This window comes from Panulirus ornatus, chromosome 2 (genome assembly GCF_036320965.1).
Source record: "Panulirus ornatus isolate Po-2019 chromosome 2, ASM3632096v1, whole genome shotgun sequence".
NCBI classification, from domain to species: Eukaryota; Metazoa; Arthropoda; class Malacostraca; order Decapoda; family Palinuridae; genus Panulirus; species Panulirus ornatus.
In genome coordinates this window covers 69,983,838-69,997,486 of record NC_092225.1, presented here as the reverse complement: position 1 = coordinate 69,997,486, position 13,649 = coordinate 69,983,838, and the positions used below count along the sequence as shown (strand labels likewise).

Here is a 13,649-nt window from a genome sequence, read left to right as displayed (position 1 = left end):
GGATACAATGTTTCTCGATGGACGAAATCTTCTAAACAGCAATTATGTAATCTGCAATATGTTGTGAGGTTGCCATTTATTTTGCTTGGTAGATGTTTTAATCATTGTAAATCACCATGCTCCACCCTGAGTAGAATACAGCAATATATTAGTGAAGCAAAAATATATCAGTGGCAGTCAATAGCGTTTAGTTTTCTTTCTTCAGGAAATTCATGACCAACACTATTACTTAAAATTCATTGGAAAACACAGGTTCCTAAAATAATCATCTGGTTATAAGACTCAAATCATGTTAGGTAAGGGCAATGCACTATAGGATATGAAACCAATATTCATAGAGATCTTTATTACTTGTTAGATTAGTTTCAGCAATCAATATTTAGTCTAATCACCCCTTTCCCTACAACAATCACACTTCTCAGCCTGTGGGGTATAGATGCCACCAATGACTGTGTTAAAGCCTGTCCCTCTGGCACACTAAGTTCCTCCTAAGCCAACAATGCATTGATGACCATGGCATCTTACCTACACTGGATGATATTACAACAGACACATCTCCTGGTATTGCTACCCAGATGTGTTCTATGGAGTCAAGGTCCAGAGATTTTGGAAGATGTGGCGATGCTTAATATCTGGATGATCCTGAAACTAGCATTTGATGACTTTGCTGTGTGTGGGGGGGCTATTGTCCTGTACAAGGTAAAACAGTGTTGCACCAGGAAACAGGAGTGCCCTGACCAAATTAAGAGGCACCTTTTCCAACATCTCCACATACTTCACCACTGTGAACCACCCAAAACCAACATTGGTTAGTTGCCTGATACCATTTACACGGAATCAACCAAACAATCCTGTAGATATTCAGCCACTTCTGTGATTTAGCTCTCATGTGGTCCACACTATATCCATCAAAGCACATCAAATGCCAACCTGATTAGCAGATAAAGCAAATCTTTCAATATCATTAAATATGTTTGTAAACACTACATAGCAACACAACAGCAGATTATGACACTGTCTTGTAGTGTGTATCAGAAAATGCTCCGTTTTCAGCATGAATCATGAGATGATACACCACATTCACATATGTTACCTCAGCAATTGTGGTAGGCATAACATCTTAATACAGTAAATCATAATGTCACTATTTGGATTATCCTATACACCTCTAATTACTTATAAATGAAAGTAATACTAGATCACTGTGATTCAAATTGTGTTTGAAGTGATTTGATTGTCACCTCAGATCACGCATAATAACATTATATTCCTATTTGAAAACCCATCCCTTGGGGTTGACATGTCTAAGTTGCATATATCTATGGGATTACACATGACGTGAGTGGTTTTGCATATGGTGTCACATTTCACCCTGGTTCATTACATGATTTAACAGTAGGTAGTATGCTGCAGATATGGTGATTATCAGATGCAAGAAGAAAGAAGGAAAGGTATACCTCACAGTCAGAAATACCAACCCAACCAAAACTATTGTGTATTTCTATCCTAATCATTACAGTATGCAGACCTTACATATTACAAACCTAAGGTCAATGATTCACCTTATAATAACTATAATAATCATTACTACAGGAATCAATCTTCCTTTGGTCTAAAAATAACTGCAAGATATCCCCCATCCATGCCATTTCTATTTCAGCTAAGCTTACTGTACTCATTTCATAGTATATTCACCATTATTTAGCTGAATGAAAAAATGTGAACAAAACCTCTGAGTGTTAAGACTTAAATTTTGTATGATGTGATTTCACTGATATTGCAAAGCAGTTCTGGAACACCTTTCCTTTCTCCTCCATGGAGTTTGGATATGTCAGTCAGTTTCAAACTTTCTGGGGTTATGCTAGAGTCAAGAATTTCATTTCAGTGCTTGTGTTAATAGAAACATATCACATTCTAATACAAAAAAAAAAAAAAATTTGTTTCACAGCATTACTTTAAAGTTTAAAAGTCTGTAAAATGCTAAATATATAACTTACCTAATTCCAAGATGATCATATTGCCAGACAGGGTTCCAAATGCTACACTTTTTTGGTCTGGACATGTCTCCATCACCACATAATTCTTCAGATGCTCATCTTCATAGCTTAAACACCAAGAGGATGACTTCGGGTCCCAAGAATACACCTTTCCACTATCCATTACAACAATGAACTTTCTCATGCCCATCAATGAAACACACCTTGGAAAATCTGGCTTCACTCCTCTCTCTTTTCCAATCGTTTTCAATGTTCTTATTTCAGGTTCTTCAATTTCTTTTTCCTTCAGAAAAGATCCTTGTTCTATATCATCATTATTGGCTATAATATCAATGTTTTTTAATTCTCTGGGGTCCTCTGAATCTCTTTCTCTTGAAAAATTCTGAATATTACTGATCAAAGGTAATCTACTTAGTGGTTCTGCACATGATGACATTTTCAAATTAAGGCTCCAGGACTTAACACTGCCATCACCACCACCAGTTACTAATTTACTTCCACATTCAGTGGCTGCAACACTCCAAATACAAGAACCATCATGAGCTTTCCATGACATAAGTAATTTTCCTTTATGGTCCCATACACATACTTTTGAGTCCTCACCAACACTTAAAATGCATGAAGATAAGATAAGTGATCGCCACACTCTTGCACCATGCCCATAACACTTCAGCTTTTCTACTATCTGTGACCCTCTCCAGTACATTTTCTCTTTTTCTACATCAAAAAGAGGCAGGGTTTTCTTAATCCTATGTCCAGTATTTTGATCTGTTTGGAACACATCCCACACTCTCAAACTTCTATCATCTGAGGTTGTGGTAATGATACTTTGAGCAGGACAAAAGTTGACAGAGAATATAGAACCCTGTAAAAGATATACTTAATAAGACTTTAAATAAGATATTCATTTGCAATGAATGAAATCTCTTCATAAACTCTATGACAAAGAAATCATGGATTCACCTGTATGTCATGTAGGGATTAAATGTAGAATTCCAACAATACAAGTTACAGTTCTTTTAGTACTTGCACACACTCTTTTTCAATATGTGAAGTCAAAGTGCAAACCCACTTATAGACTTTATATCAGACAGTGGTTGCTCACTGTCTGGGTAGGTTTTTCTTAAGATTTTTCTGAAAGTTCTTGCAGGATACTTGTCTATATTCAACTGCATTTACAACCATTTTGCTGATAAGGAATACCAAATACATAAGAGATGCTGGGTAGGTGGTAAAAGTACTCCAAACCAAACTCTCATTAACAGCAGTACTGTTGTACTAACATACTGTGGTCACATGCAAATTATTTATTTTATTTATTTATTTTATTTTGCTTTGTCGCTGTCTCCCGCGTTTGCAAGGTAGCGCAAGGAAACAGACGAAAGAAATGGCCCAACCCACCCCCACACACACGTATATACATACACGTCCACAAACAGCACATATACATACCTACACATCTCAATGTATACATATATATATATATATATATATATATATATATACACACAGACAAATACATATATACCCATGTACATAATTTATACTGTCTGCCTTTATTCATTCCCATCACCAACCCGCCACACATGGAATAACAACACCCTCCCCCCTCATGTGTGCGAGGTATCACTAGGAAAAGACAACAAAGGCCCCATTCGTTCACACTCAGTCTCTAGCTGTCATGTAATAATGCACCGAAACCACAGCTCCCTTTTCACATCCAGGCCCCACAGAACTTTCCATGGTTTACCCCAGACACTTCACATGCCCTGGTTCAATCCATTGACAATACGTCGACCCCGGTATACCACATCATTCCAATTCACTCTATTCCTTGCACGCCTTTCACCCTCCTGCATGTTCAGGCCCCGATCACTCAAAATCTTTTTCACTCCATCTTTCCACCTCCAATTTGGTCTCCCACTTCTCCTCGTTCCCTCCACCTCTGACACATATATCCTCTTGGTCAATCTTTCCTCACTCATTCTCTCCATGTGACCAAACCATTTCAAAACACCCTCTTCTGCTCTCTCAACCACACTCTTTTTATTACCACTCATCTCTCTTACCCTTATATTACTTACTCGATCAAACCACCTCACACCACATATTATCCTCAAACATCTCATTTCCATCACATCCACCCTCCTGTGCACAACTCTATCCATAGCCCATGCCTCGCAACCATACAACATTGCTGGAACCACTATTCCTTCAAACATACCCATTTTCTCTTTCCGAGATAATGTTCTCGACTTCCACACATCCTTCAAGGCTCCCAGAATTTTCGCCCCCTCCCCCACCCTATGATTCACTTCTGCTTCCATGGTTCCATCCGCTGCCAAATCCACTCCCAGATATCTAAAACACTTTACTTCCTCCAGTTTTTCTCCATTCAAACTTACCTCCCAATTGACTTGACCCTCAACCCTACTGTACCTAATAACCTTACTCTTATTCACATTTACTCTCAACTTTCTTCTTTCACACACTTTACCAAACTCAGTCACCAGCTTCTGCAGTTTCTCACATGAATCAGCCACCAGCGCTGTATCATCAGCGAACAACAAATTATAGGCACACATTAATCTTACTGCAATTCAGGGAAATTTTCAACATTCTGACTTTCAAAGGATAATATGATCTTCATCCAAAAGCTCTGCAAACAAAACTGTACACTTTAACAAAAATATCAGAGAATACCCAACAGGAAAATATCCTAACCAAATTTCTAAAAAACATTCCTGTTTTGATTATAAATGTACAGAATTTTGAAAAAAACATTCCTGTTTTGACTATAAATGTACGGTATGTAAGATAATGATCCACCAAAGAATCATTAACACACTCTCTCCTTCAATTAGACTTAATAGGCTTTTCCAGCTCATTCCCTCTCCTTGCTGCTGAAAAATCTTTGCTACATACTTACAATCATATAATACAATACATCTCAGTACTAACCTGATGGCCTATCAGGCGGTGAAGAGGAACAATTCTGCCATTGTCATCCATATCCCCCCAGGGTCCCCACAATACAATTTGCTGTGACACCATTCCTGCCAAAAGAATTACACTTTCCCAAAATCCTGATATCATTACCACTTGGCCACAAAAGAGGACACATTTTTCTGCACATTCTGCTTTAGCTACTACATTTTCTTCAGGTCTCTGATGAGTGCTTAATTTCTGCTGCTGTGTTCCATCAGGAATCAAAATACGTTCATGTCTTCCTAAGGCATGGGTGTAATCTATATTTGACAACTGGCAATGATGAATCTCTTGTTCTTCTTTGTTTAATTTTTCCGCTTTTGTCTCTCTACAGCCTTCTCTCTTGTTGTTCACATTAATGAACTTGTTCTTAGAGCAATCAGCTAAATTCTCAGTCTTGCAGCGAAGAAGAGAATTGTGTGCTGTCGCAAGAACAACATGTGAAAGATCTTTTTCCCAAGCAACATCTACAATCCAATCTTCTATACATCTTTCTTCCATAAGCACTGAGCTGAAAAAAGTATATATTAATATGAAATAATTTACATACTGAAATTCTATTCCCTGTACTAATAAAATACTTTTAATTTACAAAATGATGCATCTAATCACAAAACTGAATATAGAGGCACAGTATAACACTATTTCAATGTCAGCATCAGAATTCTAAAATTTTGGACCTGTCACCTTAAAAAAAAAAAAATGCTGGAATTAATTGTTTCCTGAATCTAAATTGTACCTATAATAGAGTAAAAAAATAATAGTAACATTTCCAGCACACAGAGTTAAGACTTCAGACCCCAAATCTGCAAAATCAATTACATTTTCATGAATGCACTTAGCACAATAAATGGTAATACAAAGCTAAAGATAACAAACTGACACAGAAGTGTATTTACAGATACTAAGCAATGCATACCTACTCATATTAGAAACCACTGAGTACAAAGTTAGTGTTTGGAACAGCACACTGATAATATTGCTTACAATGATCCTTTGTGCCCATGATGCAACTACCACAATGAAGAGACTGAGCACTCTACGCCGATAGACATATATACATCGCATTTTTTGACCTATGATCCCGATTGCTGAATGTGGCTAACTTTCTGAGTGCTGTTGGAGCCTCATAAAGATAGAAGGGACTCTTGGGGTAGGAAGTAAGTTTATATAGATGCCAAGAATTCTCCTACATAATACATCGCTGCACTTTGCAACCTATTTTCCCACCTGGTGCTTTGGGAGTTTCATAAGATAGAAGGGACTCCTGGGGCATGAAATTGGTATATGAGTGGAATCATCATCATCATCAGCCTTTCAGAGTTCACCACCAGAAGCAAAGGAGCTATATGAATTATCACAATGCCCAGAAACCTTTCCCAAGAAAGGTAATCCACTGCAGCACATGACTGCTCATACAGGAGAAAAGCCATATGATTATCCAAAATGCCAAAAGATTTTTAGAGCATTCAGTTGGTGAGAAACATTACTCACACAGGAGAAAATTGCATGACTGTTTACATTCCTTCTCCATCACAATTCATTTCATGAAGCACATGGTTGTTCATACTAAAAAGAAGCCTTTGGTATATTCATATTGCCAAGTGTTCCTATGCTGGCAGAATACCCTAGTGGAGCTTAAGACTATTCATAAAAGAGAAAAGTGCCAAAAGTCATCCTAGAAGAATAGTATGTATATGCTGTTCGAATGGTGAGAAACCACATTAATGTTCACAACGCCTAAAGGTCTAACCCTGGAAGACTGATTTAATGAGACACAAGAATATACATACAAGAGAGAAGCCTACAGGATGCTTACAATGCCAAAAGACCTTTTCCCTGAAGATTTACTTAAATCAGCACAAGAATTATCATATAGGACAGAACCACATAAATTTCTCATATTCAGAAGTCCTTTTCCTAGAAGACTTATGTAAACCACATGACAATTCATTCAGGAGAGAAACCAAATGAATGTTCACAGTGCTAGAAAACTTTCTCTCAAACGAGTCACTTAGTATAGCAAACAGCTATTAACACAAGAGAGAATCCGTATGAATGATGCTCACAGTGCTAAAATACTTTTCCCAAAGAAGTAATTTATTACCCATTATAAAATTCATTTAAGAGAGAAACCAAAATAATGTTCATATTGCAAAAGATCTAAAGGAATAGATCAATAAGAGAATACAATAGTTAACACTGGAAAGAAGCCGTCTTACAGTCCAAAGGGTTTAAAGATACTCTACTATCAGAGTAAATTATTTCAACACATGACAGTTCATACAGAAGAGATGCCATATAAATGCTCCCACTCCCTAATGAACTTTGACCACAGGAGGTAGGTGGTGAAACACATTACAATTACAACAGAAGAGGGTCCAAAAGACAGTTCAATGCCAAAAAACTTTAAACAAGAGGAGCTTATAAAGCAACAAGTCTATGGCCCCTAGTCCTCAGGATCATGTGCTTCTAAGAATCTCCAGATCTCCACCTCACTCCACTGCCAATGAGGAAGTCTCAGATAAGATTAGTACCTGCCCCTTACATGACTTTTCCCTCTCTGTTAGACCTCCCTTTTTCCTATTCACAACACCAACACTCATGGTCTCTCTAGTAACCTCTCTTCTACTGAACACCATCTGTATAGTACCTCTCCTAATATCTTACTTCTCTCTGAGACACAGTTGACTGAGGATGTTCTCACCAGACCCTTTTTCACACCCAAACGTAATTTCCATTCATGATTCCAATTCATACGTGGTGTTTGTGCTTATTCTAACATCAACAAACCTGTTGCATGCCTCAAGGACCTTGAGTCCCCAAACTTTGATGTTGTGTGGTTTACGGGTTGTCTCCCGACTGCTACACATTTCCTCTGTTTCACCAACTGCCCTCCTAATTCTACAAATTCTATATCATTCTTTGACTATCTAAATTCCTGCCATGAGACTGTGGCATACTCTCATCCACAAGTTGCAATCCTCTACTTCGAGGATTTCAGTGTTTCCAACAGGGAATGGTTGAATTCCTCCCATACCGTGGTGATGGGATTCAGGCCCTCACATTCTCCATTCTCAATGATCTAGGGTAAATCATTTCACGCACTACCTATATTCCTGACCACTGTGACCACTCCCCTAATATTCTGGATCTGTTTTTTACCCCTAGTCCATCCTGCTGTAACTACACAATCTTGCTCCCAAATGATTATCTGATCACGCTCATAAATATGCCTACTTCAATGGCATTCCCCTGTCCAGCAGCCCCATCTATGCGTAAGTATTGGCATCTCAGTGAAGCAGACTGGAATAACCTCTGTACATTCCTCTCTGACTTTCCTTGGTCAAATTTCTGTCTATTATGTGTTGATGCTTCTGTCTCTGCTAAATGCACAGCAGAAGTTATTCTTACAGGAATGGAAGCATTTATCCCATTTGCCTTCAAGACAACTTCTTCTGATCCATGGTTCAACTGCTTCTGTTCTTAAGCCATTCAGACAAAGGATCAGGCATAGTGGGTTCAGAAAAACTCTCCTTCCTCTGACTCCCATTCAGCTTTCATCACTGCCCATAATCTTTGCATGTATGATGCAAAGCGTTCCTTTATTCAAAAGGCAGTGCTGTAACCTATCCTTGTCATCAACTGATAGGTTTTTCTGGTCTTCAGCTAAGGGCATCAGTAAAAACTTCTGTTGTTCTACCTTTCCTTTACTTTTCCATTCTGATGTACTATGGCTGTTTTCCCCACAAGCAAAGGCACTTTCTTTGGTTCCTGTTTCTCCTTTAACTCCTTGGATTATTCTAACATTCCTTCCCCCTGATGCTCCTCTTACTAATCCTATGCCCCTCCCTGTAATTTCTATTCAGACTATCTCAAAAGTGCTTCTCTCTCTGGACATAAGGAAGGCTTATGGTCCTGATTGCATCCATCCCCATGTAATCTGTACCTGCTTGGCTATTATGTTTCTGTTTAAAAACCAAGACTCTTCCTTCTCCTTGAAAGTATGCATTGATACATCCCATTCCTAAGAAGGATGACCATTTTGACCCCTCTAACCATTGCCCTATTGCTCTGATATCTACCATTTCCAAAGTCTTTGAATCTCTCTCCAGCTCCCATATCCTTAGACACTTTAAATTTCACAGCCTTCTCTCTGATCACCAGTATGGCTTCCTCAAGGTTAGATCCACTGGTGATGTTCTTTCCCACTTCAACAATGTCTGGTAATCATCCCTGAGAGATTTTGGGGAGACCTATGTAGTTGCCCTTAATATAGCCACAGCTTTTGACAGGGTAAGGCATCTAGGTCTCATCTATAATTTCCTCTTTTGGCTTCTCTCCCTCACTTTGTTTCCTAATATATAGCTTCCTCTCTGACTGATCTACCTCTGTGGTTGTTAATGGATCAGTTTCCCCCCTTTCTCTATCAACAGTGGTGTCCCTCAAGGTTCTGTCTTGTCTTCTGCACTTTTTCTCCTTTTCATCAATGATATCTTCTATTCCACAAATAATCAAGTGCACTCATATGCTGATGAATCAACACTGCATTCATCTACATCCTTTAATTCTGCTCCCCCTCTCACTTGAACTGTTTCTTGACTTGACATAACTTCCTCAAAAAAATTAGGCTTTGAGAGGATATCTCAGAGGGATAAATGAAATCTAGTTAAGATACCACCAAGACCCAATTTCTACCCATCTCTCAATCAAAAACTCCTAACAACTCATCTCCTTTAAAAGTTCTGTAATTCTACCTCTTAACTCAGTGAAGATACTTGGTATTACTGTAACATCCCTCTTTCTTGGAAAGCCCATAGTACAGAAATAGCTAAGTCTACCTCTAAGAAACTGGGAGTCCTGTTTAAATGTTGAAATTCCTTTTCTTCTGAACAGTTGCTCCATTTATACACAGGACTGATTCGTCCTCACATGGAGTACTGTGTTCACATCTGGGGTGGTTCTAGCTCTGCATCCTTACTTGACAGTTCAGTTGAAAGTAGTATGACTTAACTAAACCTGAGCTGCTTGCCCTATGCCACAATGTTGCTTCACTTTCATCAATAAATCACCTGTCTTGTCTAGCGATGTATGCACCCAACAAAAATCATTTTATATCATTCTACTGATGATTGCAACAGTTTAATGCCCTCTGGCTCCTCAAGACACACCTATATTCAATGACAGGGCAAACACTGTTGAACATTTTCACTCTGGTACACATTCACAAAGATAGGTTGAAAAAGATAAACCTGCAGTCTGTTGCCAATGCATTCAGTTTAAGTAACAAGGATTAATCAGCCTACTTTGGAAAATGAAAGTAGGTCAACAAGCTTGCAACACATCGCACATTCAATATGCTGTTTAGCCCTACATTATAAATGCTGTGTATGTTACAGGCAGGATTCTAAACAGCTTTGATATTGATGAATACACCATGTATATTCATCTGTGTTGTACTGAACTGTTGTTCAGTTTAATTTGCAGTTGTCACTACACATACCTATAAGTTTTCCAGTTCATAATAAGTCTAACAAAGTATACTATAAAACGATTCTTCATTTTCTTCTGTTCATATGTCTTGAATATAAGAGAGATAGTTGCTGGAATCCTTTTCTAGAAAAATCAACAGGTATCACATGCCCTTGCTTTGTATTGCATAAAAAGAGATGGATATGAAAAGATGAAATGTCCCCGATCCAATGGGATGAGAAAAAATGAGGGTGGGTTGTTCACTTTCAAGTTAGCCTCCCTAAATAGTTGAAGTCCCCCATCAAGTGGAACCATTCTACTGCCAGTGACTGTATCTAACCTATTATAAAAACCCCATCTCAAGAGAACTGTAAAGTGGACAAAGCAGTCTGCTGACTGGAAAGAGATATGCATTCATCAACATGGATAAGGAAATATTTGGCAAACTCTGTACATCATATGTCAGGCCAAATATAAAATGTTCTCCAGTTTGGTTACCATACTTAAAGAGGCAAATAGAACTTAAAAAGGTTTCATACTACATACCACTTGCATATGCTGGGATCAAAACACAATATAGTCAAGCTCTTCTGTCCAAAAACAGCCATCATCCACACATATTCATGGTCAACCAGGTATGGCTGAAGCTGGATGCCATGAATTACAGCTGCACGGAAAACTTCTGTACTAGAAAGCCTCATCCCAGTGGTGAGATCATGAATATGGAAATGCTGGCCCTCACCTAGAAAAATATAAGAATGAACATCAAATGAACTGAAATTTAAGATGATAAATGCTGATAACTATGATGAAAGTCTGAAAGTAGCAACATAAGGAAATATCAAAAATGGAACACACTACAATACCCTGTATCTAAACATAGCAATACCAGTACCTAGGAGAGATATTTGACATTTCTAGGTGTAACTGCAAACATATACAGAATCCTCAATGATGAATTATTTTGAAATATAATTTTACTGGGTAACTAATTTGATGTCAGAAATGAGAAATTTGTAGGAGAGGAAAAGATAGAATGCTTTTGTTAAATTCCTTTATTTTTTTGAAAGCAAAGGATTCAACAATGGGGAGGGCCATGAAAATCAAGGAAAGTGTAAGTTGATTAAAGTAAAGTAAGTGATATACTTATATGAATAAAAAGAACTTGTGAAAATCTCATCTAGCACCTGACATCTACTTTCTGGCACACATTCTTCACCATATGGAGGAATGGAAAAGATAATCATATTGCTGTTGTATTTCCAATATAACATTGAAAACTGATAATCATACTGCTGGTATATTTCGAACATACCACAGAAAATTAGGTTGAATTTTGGCCCCTAAGCAAAGTGACGCATGGTTTGGAGCCTTCTTTACTTTACTAAGATAAGAAAATAATGGGGAGGGCTGCAAAGATCACTGAAAATGTGGAGTTACTTTACTTAAAAGTAAAAGATACAATTGTAGAAATCAACAAAACCTATGAAACCATCACATAAGTTCCACTAGTGCCTGTTTACTTTATTTCCAGTGTTATTTGAAAAAGTGTTTGGTATGGTCTCAGGTTTATATCCAGTTTCTGAGAGTTGTGTGCATTTACGTGTGGACAAATGCATCTATGCACGAAAGTGCATTCCGAGAAACATTTCTCCACCATGTGACATGAAAGCACATGACAATGTCAGTAATCAATTTGAACTACATGTTGAGAATTATGGTAAATCTCAGCCTTTGGACAAAGTTAGGAGGGCTTCTTAAAGGCACTATTTATTGATAAAAATGTTTCACCTAGTATTATATTAGTAAACCTCACATTTTACCCCTTAAGCTTAACATTATACCGATAAACTACCCAGCTTAACATTAAACTGATAAACTACCCAGCTTAACATTAAACTGATAAACTACCCAGCTTAACATTAAACCGATAAATTACCCAGCTTAACATTAAACCGATAAACTACCCAGCTTAACATTAAACTGATAAACTACCCAGCTTAACATTAAACCGATAAACTACCCAGCTTAACATTAAACTGATAAACTACCCAGCTTAACATTAAACCGATAAACTACCCAGCTTAACATTAAACTGATAAACTACCCAGCTTAACATTAAACTGATAAACTACCCAGCTTAACATTAAACTGATAAACTACCCAGCTTAACATTAAACTGATAAACTACCCAGCTTAACATTAAACTGATAAACTACCCAGCTTAACATTAAACCGATAAATTACCCAGCTTAACATTAAACCGATAAACTACCCAGCTTAACATTAAACTGATAAACTACCCAGCTTAACATTAAACCGATAAACTACCCAGCTTAACATTAAACTGATAAACTACCCAGCTTAACATTAAACCGATAAACTACCCAGCTTAACATTAAACTGATAAACTACTCAGCTTAACATTCTAACTTAAGAATGTCATATATGATTACCAATACAAAGAAGATGGTCTAGATTATATTGAAATTACTCATGTTGTGTGTCCCTTTTACTTACCAATGAAAACGAAATTTTCTTTAACTTTCACAGAGGTTATCTGTGTACTCAAGAAGAGATGCGTGATGTGAACCATGTTTGAACTTGTATTTTCTACCCTGCTACAATGTGCTGTTGCGCTAACGTTAGTCCTCTCCATTTTCTTGTTCTTTTCACATAAACAATTTGCATGAGAATCCTTAATATGCTCTCGGTTTATATGTTCTTATGAGTTAAGTTCACTTCTCTAACAAATCAAAATACACCCAACCAGCTGAGCGCACGTTTATTTACGTCAATCAGCTGATGGGATGCGTGCCGTATGAACCGCTGATCCTTTCGAGAAATCCGGATTCCTTTTTTAGGAATATCTAAGCACACACATTTTGAAACAAGTATCTATGCTCTGTGTATATATATATATATATATATATATATATATATATATATATATATATATATATATATTATTATTATTATTATTATTATTATTATTTTGCTTTGTCGCTGTCTCCCGCGTTAGCGAGGTAGCGCAAGGAAACAGACGAAAGAATGGCCCAACCCACCCACATACACATGTATATACATACACGTCCACACACGCAAATTTACATACCTATACATCTCAATGTACACATATATATACACACACAGACATATACATATATACACATGTACATAATTCATACTGTC

General features: G+C 37.4%; 1 protein-coding gene across 2 annotated transcripts in view; it reads right to left on the bottom strand.

Moving 5' to 3' along the window:
• Positions 1-13,274, bottom strand: part of LOC139757048 (tRNA (34-2'-O)-methyltransferase regulator WDR6) — a 53,589-nt gene extending 40,315 nt beyond the window's left edge. Inside the window, exons 1-4 of one of the 2 annotated variants that reach the window (XM_071677076.1) lie at positions 12,978-13,274; positions 11,004-11,199; positions 4,959-5,496; positions 1,998-2,862 (exon numbers count right to left, since the gene is read on the bottom strand). In XM_071677076.1, coding sequence (XP_071533177.1) covers positions 1,998-2,862; positions 4,959-5,496; positions 11,004-11,199; positions 12,978-13,116 — 1,738 coding nt within the window. In that variant the 5' untranslated portion in view covers positions 13,117-13,274. The remainder of the gene's footprint in view (positions 1-1,997; positions 2,863-4,958; positions 5,497-11,003; positions 11,200-12,977) is intronic. The other variant, XM_071677084.1, reaches the window with a different exon arrangement.
• Positions 13,275-13,649: the final 375 nt, after the last annotated feature.